The 19,156-nt window shown below is 31.1% G+C and overlaps 2 protein-coding genes across 2 annotated transcripts in view; one reads left to right on the top strand and one right to left on the bottom strand.

Moving 5' to 3' along the window:
- LOC107449864 (cuticle collagen 2) overlaps positions 1-15,638 on the top strand; it is a gene marked incomplete at its 5' end in the record, with an annotated part of 37,973 nt that extends 22,335 nt beyond the window's left edge. Inside the window, 1 exon segment of the mRNA XM_043039520.2 lies at positions 15,424-15,638. Coding sequence (XP_042895454.1) covers positions 15,424-15,546 — 123 coding nt within the window.
- A 1,372-nt stretch (positions 15,639-17,010) lies between these two features.
- LOC110282728 (uncharacterized) lies at positions 17,011-18,597 on the bottom strand. The gene has a single exon (XM_021146771.2). It carries the CDS (start codon positions 18,595-18,597, stop codon positions 17,011-17,013), a length of 1,587 nt encoding a protein of 528 aa, XP_021002430.2.
- Positions 18,598-19,156: the final 559 nt, after the last annotated feature.

The following is a 19,156-nucleotide window of genomic DNA, read 5'->3' as shown; positions in this document are numbered from 1 at the left end:
TCCTGATTAATTCCCAAAGATTCTAAATTTCGGTTGAACAAGAATCAAAGAGTTTTCTTAATGAAAAAATATCTGTTGATTTTTCTACTGGGGTAAAACTCAACAATTTATTCAAATGAGAGTTAATTATCAACGTTTTCTTGCCAAAGCGTTCTTTTAATGTTTTAATTGCTGATACATAATTATTATTTGTTAAACTGAATCCTTTAATCCAGTGGTTCCCAACCTGGGGGCGATCGCCCCAAAAGGCGATAATCCGTAGGGGGGCGATCAGGGGGCGATGAGTACTCAAAAGTTAAAAATTGCTAATAATATTAATAATAAAAGCTATTTGAGATTGAAATTGAAAATATATATGAAACCTATGGTTCTGGTGTAGACAAAGAATTATGATAGGTAAAAATTAAAAAGAATTCAAGTGCAGGATCGTTTTCGTCATACGTTTTGGTATCGCAGGCGGAAATCTGATAAGTCACTCTGTTCCTCTGAGCAATAATACTGTTTCCAGGCGTATTGATGAGATGGCCGCCGACGTTGAATCAAAACTCATCAAATTTCTGAAAGAAGGTAAATTTGCGTTGCAGATTGATGAATCAACTGTGATAGATAACAAAGCTGTTTTAGCTTACGTGAGATTCATAAATGAGAGTAAGGAGATTAACGAGGAAATGTTGTTTACAAGAACTTTGAACACAGANACATAGCAAAAACTAGCAAATTTTTGTTGCTAGTACCAGCATGAATTTTGACGTGGGTTGGCTGCAAAAAATTGGTTAGTTCTGGAATCAATAAAATAAAAGCTAATTCTCCTAATAACCGTTTGTTCCGAGAACTTTGTCATGAAAATGATGAAGATTTCGAATTCCTGCTCCTATATACAGCTGAGATGGCTTTCAAAAGGAAACTGAGCCGTTTCTTCGAATTGCTGGATTCGGTTACTGAGTTTTTCGTCACCACTGATTCTGTTTTAAGTGAGAGTTTAAAGCAAAGCAAGTTCGAAACTGCGTACCTCACTCATAGTTTTGAAAAAATGAAGGAAATCAACGTAACACTTTAAGGAAATAAAATAAACATTATCAAGGGTAAGGGAATCATATCTTCATTCATCGCAAAATTTGATGTCTACAAGTCAAACATTGGTCGCAAAGAACTAATGCAATCTCCAACTCTTAAAAAGTGTTCAATGGCAGATATCGGGATTCTCGAAAATAAAATCTTACTTTTTACTGATCACCTTGATCAGTTATGGAATCAAGATTTAAAGATTTGATGAAATTAGAAATTCCGGATTGGATTTTCGATCCTTTCTCTTTTGAAGTTGTGGATAAGCTCACTTCCTCTTTGTAGAAGTATGACTGTGAGCCTTAAGTCGTCTTTAAAAAATACGGTTACCAGTTAGCTTGGGTAAAGCTTATGGACACTTATCCACAATTGTGGAAACAAACTGAGCCGCTTCTCATCTCGTTCCCGTCAACATATTTAGTGGAGAGAGGATTTAGTTCTGTCTTCCAGCTGCTCACAAAGCAAAGAGATAGGCTGGACATTTGCTTCAAAGGAGACCCGCGTTTAAATCTGACGAGCATAAAACCTGACATTCAAGCTTTAACTTGAAATACACCAAGCACAGGGCAGTCATAGAAGTGGTAAAAATGTATTTTCTCCCTCTTCATTTTTTTCCTCAAATTTTAGTTGTTAACGTTTCAACTTTTTCTTGATTACATTAAAATATGAATTTAGAAAAATGCACTTTTGTTTTGATTATTCCGTTTTAAATATAATTTCTTTTTGGACAAAAAAGATGCATAATTTTTTTTTAATTAATAAAAATGACAGGATAAATGTGCCTCCTTATTTGCATTACAATTTAAATTAAAATCAAATAACATGGCATATTTTCAGTGTTTGGTTGCTCACAAGCAACAATGAATGGTTTTTTGAGCAAAAAGAGAAAGGGGCGATAGGTGTCAGCCAACCCCAAGAGGGGGGCGATGGTCCACAAAAGGTTGGTAACCACTGCTTTAATCGCATCTGAAGCAGATCCCACTAAATATGTTTTCAAGTAATCAAACTTTTCAACATTCGACAGATCAGTATTTTTATCTATGGCAGATTCGAACTAATCGTAAAATCTTTGCCAGTCTAAAGGATCGCCAGAAAATTTCTCTATAGTTAAAAGAGGCAGTTTCACAGAAGAAGTTTCATTTATTCTTATATTAGTGTTTATCTTCGGTTCGGAAATGTTCGAATTTAACTCAGGAGACACTACCGAAGTCGACAGTTTTACTATTTTTCTTATTAATCTGCTTTTATTTCGTACAATATTTGTCAAATATTGATCACACATTATAATTTCTGTATCGATTTCATTTACATCCGTAATATCCTGCTGAATTTCGAGATCTTCAATTGTTCTTGTTTTAACATTAAATCAGACATTAACTTATCCAATTCTTCTATTGTAACCTTATCATCTTGATAAATGTTTTCGATTTTGGTTAATAACTTAGTTGTTAATGACCGTATCGTAGTACGTGTTTGTTAGGATTTCTCCATCTTAATTTATAAACGATCTACTTATACACTTAAAGTCACTATTCTATGAAACTAAATTTCTAATCGAAAATAAACAAGAAATCTTTTAATGGCGGTCCCTGTTCGGGCGCCAGAAAATTTTCAATCTAAAATGAATTCTTGCTTTCTACAGGAATAGTGGAAAATGCTCCACTTACCTTTAGACCGCCAATTTGATTATCCATAAGCCTTTATTGGTTTTAATGACAAAGATGGTGAGTTTAGAGTAAATGATATAATGATAATTATAAAGTGATGAAAAAGAGTAAGTTATTAATTAGCGGGATAAGCCGCTTCTCCACTTGTATTACATCTACTGTTTTTAAGTTTATTAAAAGTTAATATTTCTGAAGCGGTAAGGCGCCATCTGGTTATAGTTTTCTGGGATGAGGGGGAATGACATCAGGCGATGAGGGCTCGTTACATCCACATTAACGAAACAAGAAACAAGATTCCAGAGCAGATTCGAGATATGTATTAATTTAACGTAGGTATAAAAAATTAGGGTTTGTTTTACACTTTTATTTTTTTCCATATTGTGGTTGAGAACTTGATGATTTTTTATTTTATTATTATTTTTTTTTACCAACTCTGTTTTGTATTTTTCATTAATGTCTGACGAGTATTGAATATGGGCTCTTTGCAAGCATTCGAAACATATGCACTGTAATAAATTGCAGATCGAATTGCTGTAAATTACCGGCACCCTGTGTGCATCAATTAATTTTACCGTAAAATCTATTTTTACAGCGAAATTTCGTACCATACATTTTACTTTAAGAACTATTCAACTATAGTGACTCAGTGATTTGGAAATAAATATTGCGATTAAAATTACGGTATATAATACTTTCTGTTCTGTAAAATACGGTAAAAAGTACCAGCACTCTGGATGACGTACCTTGTACTGTAATTTGAATCCGAATTTTTCATCGTGTAGACTTTTTTCACCTTAAAAGATTTAAAGTAATTTTTTAATAGTAGAATAAAGGTACTTTTTGCCGTGTTCCCTAAATTTTAATTTTTTTTTATTTTTATATTTATTTTTTAGATATGCATGTCTGAAAATGTGAAAAAGGTTCGTTGTGCAGTTACTGAGCCAATGCCACAAGACTGTGTGGATCAGATTATGGAGTTTGTACAAGGAAATTCATGAAACGAAGTCGAAGTTTGATGAGATTGAAATTTAAATTTAAAATATAACTGCTGCCACCTTTCATGATGAAACATGAAATATCGGTGAAATAAATATATTCAATTATAAAGTTCTACATCTTTTTATACAAAATATAATTCAATAACAAACTTTAATTTTTTAAAACTTGAAAAAATTTAATAATTTAATAATTTATGTAAAGTAGTTAAATTCATTAAAAAAAGTTACAATTCCGATTTTGTAGTTTATTTTAATTATATCGTTCTTTCTATTTAATTTGGATACAAAACTACGAATATTTTGTTAAAAAAATTTATTTATCTTTTTTTATCGTTACTTTTAAGGTAATAAAACATTTATATATCTAAGAATTCAAAGAGGATAATTATCACAAATTAATATATTAATTATGACGAAAGAATAAATTTAAAATTTCTAAACAAAACATATTTTATTTAATTGTGCCCTAAAAATTACATCATCTGTCAAAAGAGTACAAAACGAATATTGTAAAAATTTCAAAAAATTGAGCATATGGGCATGGATTCTAATGAAATTTTAACTTTACCATGGAATCATATCTTTGAATACGATATATGTATGTTGCTAATATATGACGCTATTCATAAGTTTTGATTTTTCATCAGAAGTATAAAATGTGTTTGTGATTGTCTCTCTTATAGGTCATTCTCACAAAAACAGTAATTTTCATGTCCCCAGTATATTTTATGTTTGTTTTACTGCTTACGAAAAAAAAATTCAGGGGAAGTGTCCTTCAGAATGCAAACTAACAAAACAATTAAAAAAAATATCAATTTTTATTTTTTATTTATTTTAGGTAATTAAAATATACCAATATATCATTCCCTCACATGTCCCCGCTGCTGATTTAAAAAAAGAAAAAAGTTGTTACTGAAATAAAAAAATTTTTTTACAAATTCGTGTATTTTATTTCAGAATACTAAAATATAGAATTCAGAAAATCAATTTTAAATTTAATTTCTGATAAAAATATTAACACAGCACTATTTTAAACTTTGTCCCCAGTGTTTCGCGTCATTCCCTCACAGCAATGTTCTTTTCACCTGCAATCTTCTTAGAATAAAAATATTTTAATAAAAACTTCAGAAGTTAACAACTGGCATCATAGAACAAAATTGCAGTATGTTTCCATCTTCAACTTAAAGAAGCTTTGCTGTGGAATAAATTTGAATGAATCAAACCAGGTAAAATTTTTTACATTTGTCATTCCCTCATGTCATTTTTTAGAGTAAAATAAAATACAACTTCATCGAGAAAGTGGATAATTATATGTTGCTTTCTTGTATGAATATAATTGTATGTGATTGACTTCAGAAATTAATTAGGCCTAACTGTTATTTTTAAATTTTATTGAATTCGTCATTCCCTCACTAGTGTATAAAGTGAGGGAATGACGCTGAAGTGAGGGAATGATTCAAGATGAGTATATTATTAAATTTTTTTTTGTTCAATCGTGCCAGCCAATTTTATTTCCCAAACCTGTAAAAACTATTAAATATATAAGACTAAATTATAATAAATATTAGATATACTTAGTATGTTATCATTTTCAAACTTTAGGTAGATGTAACTTAGATAAAAACATGTATTAAAATAAAATATCATTCCCTCACTATTAGTGTCATTCCCTCACTTTTTAAATAGTGAAAATAATTAATTTACTTATTAATTAATTTGAAAAATAAATTAAAAAATTAATAAATTAATTTATTAAATTAATTAATTTATTTATTAAATTAATTAATTAATTATTAATTATTATAAATTAATTAATTATAAATTAATTATTTAAAAAATTAATTAATTTAAATATTAAGTATAATTTATAGGATATATACTTTCTTTATAATGCCATTACATATTTCTATTAATATAAAAAGTTTCAGAGCTTTTTATTCACTTTACTTTTTCGGGATTTTATGAACTGAAAAATGACAGTTTTCGTGAGAATGACCCTTAATAATTCTTTGTTGTAGTGTTCTGAAATTAGGACAGAGGTGAAAAGGATTAGTTATAGTTCATGATCCAAACAATTGTTCAAAAATTTTGATTGATCGTTTGGGAGAGATGTTTAAAAAATGATATTTTCCCATATCAATAAGCCTTTATAAATAAAATTGCAGACGATTGTGTTTTCTCAAATATTTTAAAGATAACATCAGGGATGTTTTCCAGCTTATAGCTTTCATAAATAGTTTTTATTATTTAAAAAAATAGTTTATTGCACTTTTTTTAATGTTTAGTTGTTTTTTATTCTTTATATCTCAATTATTAACCTGAACGTGGTAGTATAAGTGGACTACCTCACCAAATGAGTATTCCTAAAGTAATCTGAAAAGACGTGTTTATTTTTTTCTACTGTTTGAAACGTATTAATGTAAATCAAAATTATTTTGAATTAATGGTAATTTAAATAAAATAAATTAGGTACTGAAACGCAAAATTAATGGAGAAATAATTTTTTTTCGTTTAGAAGAAAAGAAAAAAATTTTAATACTTTTTTTGACGCCAATGATGCTAATTTGATTTTAATAATGAGTATTAGCTGAAAATAAAAAATAAGCTATAGACTAAAATGCAAAATTAATTGAGAAATTCAATTAATTCGTCTAAGAGAAAGGTAAAAAATCGTTGTGCTATTATTGACAATTATGCTTAATTAAATTTGGTGAAGGCAATAATGGTATCATGATTATTGGTGCAGTTTTATTATAGATACCGCTGAAAGGAGTTTTTCATTACCCTACGAATAAGTACAGGAAAAAACCACCTGTTTGTGGTACATTTTGGTGATTGTGAGTCTTCTTCGTTCAATAGCATTTTTATTTGAACCGAACGGACTGTAAGGGTCAGGGAACTGGCCTTGCATCAGAAAGGTTCTGGGTTCGAATCCCAGGCATGTCATGGATGTGCCTTCATTCTCTATCCTATCAGTCCTTCCTGTGGGTGCAACGTTGGCCCACCTAATATGATGCCACTGAAAGAGGTAATAAATCTGCCCGGTAAATGTCTGCATTGACAAAATGTTAGTACAGGTGTACAGTCCGCAAAAAAAAAGATATCACCCTGAATAACTTTCGTTCTAATAATCCGATTTTCAAGAACTAAGTGTCAATCTTAATGGTTCCGGGGGGTGACTTCAAATATGCTAATTAATTAGTGCTAACTATTAATTAAGATACGAAATCAGACACAAAAAAGTACTTTCTCTGAATAAACATATATTTTTTTGTACATATTTGGAATCCAGACACTTGAATCAGAGGGGGTAGACAAAATTTTAAAAGAATTGGGTTGCAATAAAGGTTTATATATCTGGCGATAGTCCAGAAAACCACCAAAAAAAAGTCGCCAGCGCAAATGAATATTATAAGATAACCCATTGATTAATTCAAAAGAAGAATGCTTAATTTTACTAGGTTGCTAGGCAACCAAGCTCTGACAGTAAAAAAAATTAAAATAATGTTCCGTGATTGTTTAGAGAGGTTTAATTAATAGTTGATAGAAAATATCTCGAAGTTTCAAGCAATAGACAATTTTTAAGCTGACTTCTGTCCAAAAAACAAATTTCTTTACTTTAATCTCCTTTGAAAAGAAAATTTGAATCGATTTATATATTATATATGATTTTCTAAGTTTTTAGAGTTTAAATACATGAACTTTTTATCTGATATTAATTAGATTATGTTGTTCTTGCTATATTTATTCGAAGATTTCATACTAAAATCAAATTAACTTATTGCTTTACTTTTTAATTTTATTATTTTAACTATTTTATTATTTTCACTTTCTTCCTCGTTTGAATTTTCAAGGAAATGTGTTTCGATCAGATTTCATTCTGGAAATAGCGAAATTATTGAGTAGGTCTCTTGGAGCAATATCATTCATATCCTCTTTTGACGAAATATAGAAAAAATTGGTTTTCACAGTTTCTGTAAAAAGTATTTTAGCCTTCTTGCCCCTTTTTTTTTAAATTTTTATTTTTATTTTTAATCATAATAAGTTCGGAAATTGCGTATTTTTTATTGCATTTTTCTTTTTAAATCAGATGATTCTAAAATTGGCACCGCTTCGGAATCTTCTTACAAATTTAAATTTTTAGCATCTCCTGCTTAACAAAATAAAGCATTTTTCCTGATAACAAATTATACTACAATAATATCTTGGAAATTATGCTAAAGTAAAAAGTTAAAGAAAATAGTTTAGTATATTATCCGGAAAAAAATCTACATGGAATCACAAAGAAAGAGTAAATGATATAAAGAAATAATTAGTGAATCACACGTGGTCAGATAATTAAAAATTTAATTTCACAACTAAGATGTTAAGACGACAGTTAACATACTGAGATATTTTAAGCCGCTTAAAAATTTCGGCTACGTATTCGACAGTTTCTTATGCTCGGTATCTTCATAATCTTTGTAGTGACTAACATCAATACCATTTTAGACAATCTATGTTGAAGTCACAAGAAACAAAAAAAGACAATCAATGATTTATATTCTTTCTTTCGAAAAAAATGTTACACTTATTAGTAAATAATCAGCTGATTTGCATCAAACAATTTTAAACAGCGGAATGTTTTTAATTTCTTAACAAGGTTTTATTCTTAGGTAGCAGACAATAATTCTTTCAAAAAAAAACTTCACTATAATTTATAAAGGAACTTTACTTTAAATAAAACCTAAATTAAAGTGTTAAAAAAATTAATTAGTATATTGATGAGGAAGTAATAAACGTAGTAGGGTAAAGAATAAGATTTTTGAAAATGTTAAAATTTAGTTAAATAGTTGGTAAAATAGTTCTGCGAATCACTCGGACAGGTGATTAAAAAATTACTTTTAGGACGATATATAAGATGTGGAGAATTTTGCGATGATGTGAGATACGCTTAAAAATGTTTACTACGTATTTTTATTAATATTTATAAAAAAATATATTCAAGAAATTGATAAATATTTTATTCCAAATCTATTCATTAGTATATATATTATTGGAATTGCATCAGTTATAGAGGGAAAAAACTAAAAAATAAAAAAATTATCACATTAAATAAGCATAATCTGGTGTATAATCATATTCTGTCAGAAGCATGCTTTCATAAAACTTGCAATCGTTGAATAAAATGTTTTTTATTCAATAAAATGTTTTATTCAAATTTCTTTACAAAATTGCGAATAGATTTTTAGACGACTATAAAAGAAACATCGTATTTTATAGTTTTAAAAAATTAAAATTAAAAAGATTAGTAAACGATTATTAGCGAAAAAAATATGAATGAAATTTTACGTTACGCGCTCTAAGTCAAGTTCCTGGTAAGTTTATCACATATTAATATTAATCGCCCCATTTAATTATTTCTTCATTGTCGCCAAATTATTTTTTTAAATAATTAATTTTTTTCATCTTTTAATAAATAAAAACAGTTGAAATTTTAGATTTTTCAATTGAAAAATATGCTTGGACCATTAAGATTAACACTTGGACCATTTAGATTAACACCACGCTTGGGACCATTAAGATAACAATTAGTTCGTGAAAATCGGATCATTAGAGCGAAAGTAATTCAGGGAGATATATTTTTTTTGCGGACTGTACCTTGGAAACAAATAAAATTATAAAAAAAGTATTTTAGGTTTTTCTTTATCCAAAAACGTAAAGAAACCGAGAAGGACAAATAACAAAAATAAATAAATAAATATAAATGAAATTATTCTAGCTGTATTAATTGTGTTTATATATGTCTTTCAGTTTTGTACATGATTTTGTAGTTCTGTATTAAATTAATGATTATTTACCTTTTTCTCAACCCGTACTTAGAACGGGCATCCAGCTAGTAATGTAATAAGATTAACTTTTTTTTAATCGGCAATAATATTTCAAACTCATTATTTAGATAGCATATATTATTATATTACACTTTCAAACTCACGCGAAACATAATCAGGAGAAAACCTGATCAATAACTTCTAAATTTCTGAAATAATATAAGAATTGAACTTATGAGGAAGTCGCAAGTAAAAAGTTTTTATCTGAATCTTCAACACGTGTATCCAACTGTTATCTTTAAATTTCCTTATACACTTCCTCTTACACTAAAGAAGAAGAAAATTCTAATCAGTGCGTGTTGTTTTGACAGCGCGTGTCTAGAATGTCAATGATAACGCGTTGTTTCGACTGCTCGTGTTGTTAATAATTCATAGATGAATCAGATACGTTGCAGGAAGTATACACACGGCATCGAACTATTGCTATAAAAAGCATACCTTTGCATGTTTCCTTCTGTTTCGACATGAAGTGCTTCATATTTTCAGTTTTATTGATCACAGTGGTCCTCCTTGTAACAGTACAAGGTCAAGGTGGTAGTCCTGGTTCTCCTGGAGCAGCAGGTAGACATGGCTCTCCTGGACAACCAGGTAGTCCTGGTTCTCCTGGAGCACGAGGGGGTCCAGGTTGCCCTGGTGGTCCAGGAGGCCCCGGTGGTCCAGGAGGCGATGGTGGTGTAGGAGCCCCTGGTGCTGGAGGAGGCCAGGGAGGCAATGGTGTTCCCGCAGGTAGCCCTGGTGGTCCAGGAGGCGCCGGTGGTCTAGGAGGCGATGGTGGTGAAGGAGCCCCTGGTGGTCCAGGAGGCAATGGTGGTAAAGGAGCCCCTGGTGGTGGAGGAGGATAAGGAGGCCCTGGAGGCAATGGTGCTCCTGAATCACGAGAGGGTCCAGGTTACCCTGGAGGTCAAGGAGGCGCCGGTGGTGACGGAGGCGATGCTGTTGTAGGAGCCCCTGGTGGTCCTGGAGGCAATGGTGGTGAAGGAGCCCGTGGTGGTCCATGATACCATGGTGGTCCAGGATACCATGGTGGTCCAGGAGGCACCGGTGGTGACAGAGGCGATGGTGGTATCGGAGGCCCTGGTGGTCCAGGAGGCGATGGTGGTATAGGATCTCCTGGTGGTCCAGAAGGCCATGGGGGAGTGGGAGGCACTGGTGCTCCTGATGGTCGGCCAGGTAGACCTGGTCGTTCAAGAGCCGCTTTTGGTCGAAGACGCCGTGAGAGCCCGGGAGGCTACGGTGTTCCTAAGGAAATGATCATGCTAACCTTGTATCCAGAGTGTGCCTCTTATGGTTAATTAATGCACGATCTGTTTAAAGGTAAGTTATCTTAAATACGTGTTAAAATGATTTTTGTACTGTTTAAGATTGGAACAATTTTAAAGTTTCAGTAAATAAAATAAGAAATAGCTTATTACGTAGCAGTAACTGTTTTTTTTTTGTCATATGGTTGGTAAAATGCAAAATATCGATGTCATCATTGTTTACAAGCCACTCTTAATAATGGAATGTAAAACTGGTTAACTGTTTTTAGAATGTAAAATATAGAATTATACCTATGTCACGGTTGCATTTAATGTAAAGGTTTGTGTAATGAAAAATTAGTTAATTGTTGACAGAATACAAAACTTAAAATACATCACAATGTAAAATAGTTTGGTTGTTTGATCTATCTTAAATTTCCTTTTAACTATTTGGTTCTGGCTTTTTTTTTTAAATATAATTTAAATTTAAGTTTTAAAATAAAACAATAATAGATTTGATTCTGAAATAATATCAGATATTGTTTAAACATTATTGTATGTTTCCAACTTAAGTTTGGCAACTATTCTGGAAATAGAAATGTCAAGGACAATTTTTCGGCTCATGGCGTAGCTTATTTCTACACATTCCTGCCTAATTCAAGTTCAATGTTATGTACAATGCACAAGATAAAAACTTGACCTCCTTGAATAACTTTTGATCTAATAAAGGTATTTCACGTTCCGTGACTCAATGGTTAGAGGGGTGACTTAATTAGTGCAAACGATATTTTGAGTTAAAAAATCAGGCACAAATTTACTAAGTTTTGGTTATATAAGAGGTTTGTGGTTATATAAGAGTTTCTTATGAATTTACCATTGATTTCAGATAAATTATAAATGCAAATGAAAAGTCGGCGGTTTTCGAATAACAATACTAACACAAAATGAACCACCTACTTTTCATTTGTTCTCGTTAAAAATTTTATAAGAGATTCCTGCAGCACATTTAAACTCAACTTTTATAAGTTATACGCAATATTTTTTTTACTACTTCTTCGTCCAGACCGATAAAACAGTTTTTGCCCTTTAAAACTTTTAAAATTACTTTTTAGCGACAAATACCCATAATATATAAATATAACGTTATAATATGAATATTTAGTAACGAATACAAAATAAACACGTGGTTTCAAAGTCATGTGTTTACTTTATTTATACAGTTTAGCAATAGACATAATTTTGTTACTAACATCAACATACCATTCCAGTTGAATGGAAGTAATGGAATAGCTTTTTGAATAGTTTTTTTTTTATTTATTTGTCAAATTTCTTCTGTGAGATATCGTAGATTTGCATCACTGGTGTACACTTTCATGCGCATTTGCGTAATCATACTGTGAATAATTTAGTAGAAATTTGTAAATGAAGGTTTTTAAGTTGTTAAGTTTTTTCTATATTATATTAGTAACATATTTTGCTTTCAGAATTTCAACAAGAGGTCATAAAATACAAATTATACGGCTTTTTTACTAATTTTAATTTTTAATGTTGCTGTACATAGTTTCAATTAACCAGGATTAGGCATAAACAAACAGATTCAGATGTCTCTTCTGGGCCCGTGTATGCATATGGCGGCGGGGTTTTTGTGGACGTGCCTTTGAAAGAAATATGAATTTGTTACAAACGTAACAAATTTGCTGTTAATTATTTTCTAAATTTGAATGATTTTGTAGAATGATATACATTTAAAAATAGAGGCTTCAATCTTAAGTTTATCACGGAATCTTTGCATTAATTCATTTTTTAAAGGTTTTGAGAACATTGAACAGAGTTGCTTTATGAAATTAGGGAAAAGAATATGATTCAATAAAGTTGGATTAATAACGAAAGCAAAGTATTTTTTAAATATTTATTTTTTGTAATACATTATTCTAAAACAGAATAATCACGAACGGTCCTGTCAACGCTTTTGAGATTTTTTTGCGTGTGCTGTCCATTCAAAACATTTCATCATTAATTTAAAACTATTGAAAATTCAACTTAAAGTTGGCTTTCTGCTTTCAGATAAATTAAATTAAATAATAGTTACAAATTAGTACTTTAATTATAATATGTCAATATTTATTCTCCACTAAGACTTGGATTGTAATTAATTATATTAATTGAGTTGTATTAAACGAGAAAATAATAAGTTATCAAGGTTCGTCCACACTAGCCTCATAGCTTGTCCCATTTAGTAGGACTAGTGTCTACAAAAACAACCATTTTTATTATCAAGGTTCGTCCACACTAGCCTCATAGCTTGTCCCATGTAGTAGGACTAGTGTCTACAAAAACAACCTTTTTTATTATTAAGGTTCGTCCACACTAGCCTCATAGCTTGTCCCACGTAGTAGGACTAGTGTCTGCAAAAACAACCTTTTTTTAAAACAAAAATTATTTTGAAAAAATAAACAGTTTTGTAACTCTAAATAAAAACGGGAATTTAGTATATACCTATATTGCCTAACAGCAGTCAAAACTACTGTATTGTGACAGAATAAAGAAATTTGTTTAAAATTAATTTTTAATATTTTTTATATTATTTACAATTATATAACACGATATTAGTAAATATTAACAATAAAAAAAGTACATACTGTACAAAAAGTCTCAAAATTCTAAGAAATTTTGTCTTTATATACACCATTGTTTTTCTAATTGAAATTAAAAAGCAGTCAAAATGACTTCCTTAGGCAATCTAGTGTTAATATGGTATTTTGATAAATTAGTGAAAAATGTCCACATACTTTCCTCTCCCCTGTCTGAATTATTTTGATGCGCAGAAAATCTTACTTTTCGAAAAGCAGCTTCGCTAAAATGTCTATCATTATAAAAGATTTTGCATTTTGTATTTTTTTTAAAGAAATGATAGTAAGTAAAGTCATATAATTAAAAATAATTAATTAAAACAATTTATTTATAACCTCTCTGACAGCGCATCCTAGATCTACTACATAAAAGAATTAAAAATTTGATTTATTTTAAAACTTTTATATAAAACACTTAAATTAAAACTTTAAAAAAAAACTTTTTATCCTATTTTGATTTAATGATCTTGTCAAGAATCCAAATCTGATTAAGAAAGTAATTTTTATGACTAATTTCGTATCGTCTTGACCAAAGCACTTGAACAATTAAGATTGATTCTTAAATACCTGTAAATCCATACTGAGAATAAAAGTATCAAACATACCAGAATATGCTAAAATTTGCCGTGTCTCTGGCTCTATCTATGGGAACACTTAAAAGCATGTTAATTTTTCGAAAACTCTTTGGTAATGACTTCAGGTAAGATTAACAATAGAATGCATTTTTAAAGTTATACTTCTTATACGACTTCCAACGAGGTTGCGTTAAACGTTTAACGCCACATTTTTATTGGCCGGGAAATCACGTGGTAGGATCCAGTTTTCCATCATTCATTTCCATATTGTTTTGGTTCTCATTAGCATAAAAATAATGAAAGTCATAAAACTTTAGTTTTTCGATAAATATTATTTTAGTTTGTTTTGTTCCACATATAATTTAATAGGGTGCAGGAAAAAGAGTCGTTGAACAGAACTAGTGATCCTTCTACGACTGCTGATTCTTCTACAATTAACGTCGCAGGTTACGAAGCTTAACTTCTTCCACGCGGAGGGACTCCACGCACTTTTTTTATTTGCTTTCCAATCAAGTTTACCTTGACTTAAATTGTATGAAACACTTTTAGTTGCCAATGAAAAAAATTTAAAGTAAATAATAAATCAAAAACAAAACAAGGAAATCTGCGGTAGACTTGAGAAATTATTGAGACCAAATGGGGTAAATCAGAGCAAGTGAGAAACTCATGCCGTTAATTAAGGAGTCGACATCCACATTAACGATACAAGATTCCAGAGCAGATTCGAGATATGTATTAATTTAACGTAGGTATAAAATATATGTATTATATACGTATTAATGTATTAATATAAGTTATGTATTATATGTTATGTATTATACTTTATGTATTATGTACATTATGTATTATGTATGTTATGTATTAATATACGTGGGTTTTTCTTTACCAACTCTGTTTTGTATTTTTCATTAATGTCTGGTGGCTATTGAAAATGGGTTCTTTGCGAGCAAATCGAAACGTATGCACTGTAATAAATTTCATATCGAATTGCGGTAAATTACCAGCACCCCGTATGCATCAATCGTAAAATTAATTTTACCGTTTAATCCATTTTTACAGCAAAATTTTATACCATATATTTTACATTAATAATTATTCAACTATAGTGACTCAGTGATTTTGAATTGAATATTGCGGTAAAAATTACGGTATATAATATTTTTTCTCCCGTAAAAGTTTACGATAAAAAGTACCGGAAGTCTGGATGACGTACGTCATACTGTAATTTGATCCCGAATTTTCATCGTGTAGACTTTTTCCACCTTAAAATGTTTGAAGTGACTTTTATTTCTAATAGTAGAATAAAGGTAATTTGCCGTGTTCCTTAAATTTTAAATTTTTTTATTTCTTTTTTATTTTTATATTTATTTATTTATCTTTTAGATATGCATGTCTGAAGATATGGAAAAGGTTCGCTGTGCAGTAACTGAGCCAATGCCACAAGACTGTGTTGATAAGATTATGGAGTTTGTACAAGGAAATTTATGCTCCGGAGCCGAAGTTTGATGAAATCGAAATTTAAATTGTAAATATAACTGTTGCCACCTTTTATGATGAAACATGAAATGTCGGTGAAATAAATATATTCAATTATAAAATTCTACATTTTTTTTATACAAAATTTGTTTCACTAACACACTTTAATTGTTTAAAACCCCCCAAAAAATCATTAATTTAATGCTTAAATGATAAGTAGTTGAATTTCTTTCTGAAAAGTTAGAATTCCGATTTTAAAATTTGTTTTAATTATGTCGCTTATTTCTAAGAAAAATTTTCCAATTGAATTTTTTAAAATTAGAGATGGATCAGATTATAAACAGCCATTTATACGACTGATTAGTCAATTACATTTTTATTCACTTATAATGCTGATCTGAAAATAATTTTGTCTTAAAATAAAATGGCTATTTGATTAATTTCGGATGCAAAACTACAAATATTTTGTTAAAAGAAATATATTAAACCTTGCTTTTAGAGTTACTCATCGAATGCTGCAATGATTTATTTTATATCTAAGGATTCAAATAGGCTACAACTATTACAACTTAACATATTAATTATGACGAAAGAATAAATTAAATATAATGCTAAACAAAACATATTTCATTTAATTGTACCGTAAACCGGGGCGAGTCTACCCATTTTTTCAGTTTGTCTACTTTCAAGTGGTCAAACTTTTGTAAATATTAAAGAAAAAAGGCTTTTAATAGGTGTTTCGGAATCGCTATTTATCCCTCTTTAAAGCTGTGAAATCGATTTTAGAAAATATTAACAGTTACGCTGTTACTGTATATTTTTATAGAACTGCTGACAAATCTCTCGTATGGGGCGAGTCTACCCATTCTACTAAAATGAATGTTAACATACTATCGCCAAATATATAACTATTAAATTGTTATTTTAGTTACTATATAGGATATTTATGAAGTAAAATTCATAACTTTATTAATTATATATTCCATTTTTTTATTCATAAAATAACACAAATAGAGTATTTGATCGATTATTACATTTTGATCACAGTTTTATTTTTAAAATCATTAACATTATAAAATAACATTTTTGTTCTGATTATTGTTGATAAAAATAAATTAAAATTAATATTGTTATTGTTTGGCTTTTATCCTTTGGATAGCTTTTTCCATCTCAAGTGGCATTTTTTTGTAACATTTGAATCCATTTGTTTTGCGAATATAATTTCGAACCATCTGTAATAATAAATAATAATTTATTTAAGTTGCATTAAATAAAAAAAGTTAATTCTGTAATATAAAAATTGAAAAAATAGGTAAAATAAACATATTTTATATTTACATTTATATTTAACCTATAAATTTTCTTATTAATGATAAATTTATCAATGCAGAATTAAAATAATATACTCAAATTCATTTTAAATGACTTAATTTTATATAAACAAAGTTCTGTTGTTGTTGTTGTTGTTACTTATCCTCTAATTGTCTGACGAGGTCAGACAAGATCCAGTAGTTTGTTGTTGACCCTCAAAAAGTCGATTACAAGAAGTGGAGAAGCATATAAGTCCTCCTTGGAAAGGCCCAAGCAGTCGAGGTAATGTTCTGCTGAGGCCTGCTGGGCTTCACATTTAGAGCAGACTGCATAAGTCTTTCTTCCTTTAAAGTACGAGAGACTGTTCGTGTGTCCGCTTGTCAGTCTGGAAATAGCTGTTTGAGATGCTCTTTCCCCTGTATGAACAAGTGAAGAGCCCGGTTCCTTGGCCGCATACCAATGATGAGAGGGGGGGATCCTCCACTTTTTTGATAGATGGCTTTTGATTTTGGACTGATACTCAGAAAAGGTAAGGGCTGAGGACGAAGATGTTAAATGACTACAGCCCTCCTTGGCCAAGCGATCCGCTTGCTCATTTCCAAAGATGTCAACGTGGGATGGTATCCACTGAAGATGAACGTCGTGGTGCTTTGAAATAAGTTGAAGTTTAAGAAGGATGGAGATGCTTGTTTTGTCTCCAACTTTAGTCCAGTTGTGTAGGTGTTGAAGGGAGCTGCAACTATCCGACAGGATCCAAAAATCTCCAAAGTCACTCTCGTTGATTATAGCATCGATGCCCTGTTCAATTGCGGTTAATTCACTTCGAAAGACTGAAGTGAAATCAGGCATACGGAGACAGATGGAGTAATTTTGCTCAGATATTTCAATGAAGACGCCGCTACCAGCTAGGTTTCCGAGTCCACTACCATCTGTGTAAATTTTTACGGCGTCACTGGGAATCTCGCCTAAAATTTCCAAAGCTAGCTGCCTAAGTTCAGCTGGGATAAGATCTTTCTTTGTGACCGGAGCAGAAAAGTCGAAGTGGAAATGGACTCGGGGAATTCCCTCTGAAGGATTCAGATAAGATTTTAAGGAGTGGGGCTCAACGTCTTCAGAAGGCAAATGCAGAAGTTCAACATGACTGAATGGACTGTTTTTCTTCAGTCGCTGATTGTTGCGCCAGTTGTTAAGGTAAAGAGAGATTCTATTGTGCTGACCATATCTAGAAAGTTTGAAGTAATTGGTGAGATTTGCCTTTCTTCTAGTTTGGAGGGGTTGAAGATCAGCCTCAAAGAGGACTATTTCCTTAGGGCAACTACGTTTGAGTCCAGTAATTATTCTTGCAGCACTTAGTTGGACCCTTTCCAATTTATCCAGGTTAGTGGCAGATGCACAGGAGTACACAGGAAAGCCATATTCCAGGATGGGTCTAATGAGAGACAAATAGGTATCTCTTAACGTGACAGCATCTGCTCCCCAATCTTTGCCCGCAATATATTTAAGCAAGTTTAATCGTTTTCTGCATTTTGAGACAATATGTTCGATATGTTTGTTGCTTGTCCATTCTGGGTCTGAGACGTATCCGAGATAAGTTGGATGCTTTTCGTAAGCAAGATTCTTGTTATCCATCTTTATATTTGGCTGATAGTTGTACAATCTTTTGTTGGTGGTAAAGAAAGTAACGATGGATTTGGCAGGATTAAAACAAAGTTTGAACTCCAAAGCGTAGTCTGAAAAAGCAAATAATTCATTGTTAAGATTCCTTTCCATTTCGACTAAATCATTTCCAGAGCCCCAGAGAACGATTTCGTCAGCAAACAAGCCAACTTTTTCCACTTAAGGAGGTGTTTTCTCAATGCCTGCCAAGTGAAAAGAGAAGAGCGTAGGGCTCAGGACCGAACCCTGAGGGACGCCCTGTCCGAGCTCAATTGGGTCTGAGAAGGTGTTGTTAAAATTCACCCTGATAGATCTGTGGTGCAGGAAATCCGAGATCCACGCCAAGGTGTAACCACGAATGTTAAATGTGTCGTGTAGTTTAATTAATAGTTTGTGCTTCCATACCCTGTCAAACGCTTTCGAAAGATCCAGGAGAGCGGCAATAGTGTGGTGGGTGGGCCTAAAATTTTGAGCATCTCTTATGTTCTGGCAGAAAAAAAGGATTTGATCAATAGTGCTATAGCCTCTCCTGTAGCCATACTGTTCACCAGGCAATAAGTTCCTGTTGTGCAAAAAGTACTGAATTCTGATTAATATCATCTTCTCCATTATCTTGCAAGCTGTATTGTAAGTGCTATGAGTCTGAAATCCTTTGGGGCCCAACTCTTTTTGC

Source organism: Parasteatoda tepidariorum, chromosome 10 (genome assembly GCF_043381705.1).
Source record: "Parasteatoda tepidariorum isolate YZ-2023 chromosome 10, CAS_Ptep_4.0, whole genome shotgun sequence".
Taxonomy (NCBI): Eukaryota; Metazoa; Arthropoda; class Arachnida; order Araneae; family Theridiidae; genus Parasteatoda; species Parasteatoda tepidariorum.
The sequence above is the reverse complement of the archived record's forward strand: the minus strand, read 5'-3'. Positions and strand labels throughout refer to the sequence as shown.

What these genes read in the sequence shown, in the direction of transcription:
- LOC110282728 (XM_021146771.2), bottom strand. Translation starts at nt 18,597, where the DNA reads ATGGAAAGGAATCTTAACAATGAATTATTTGCTTTTTCAGACTACGCT.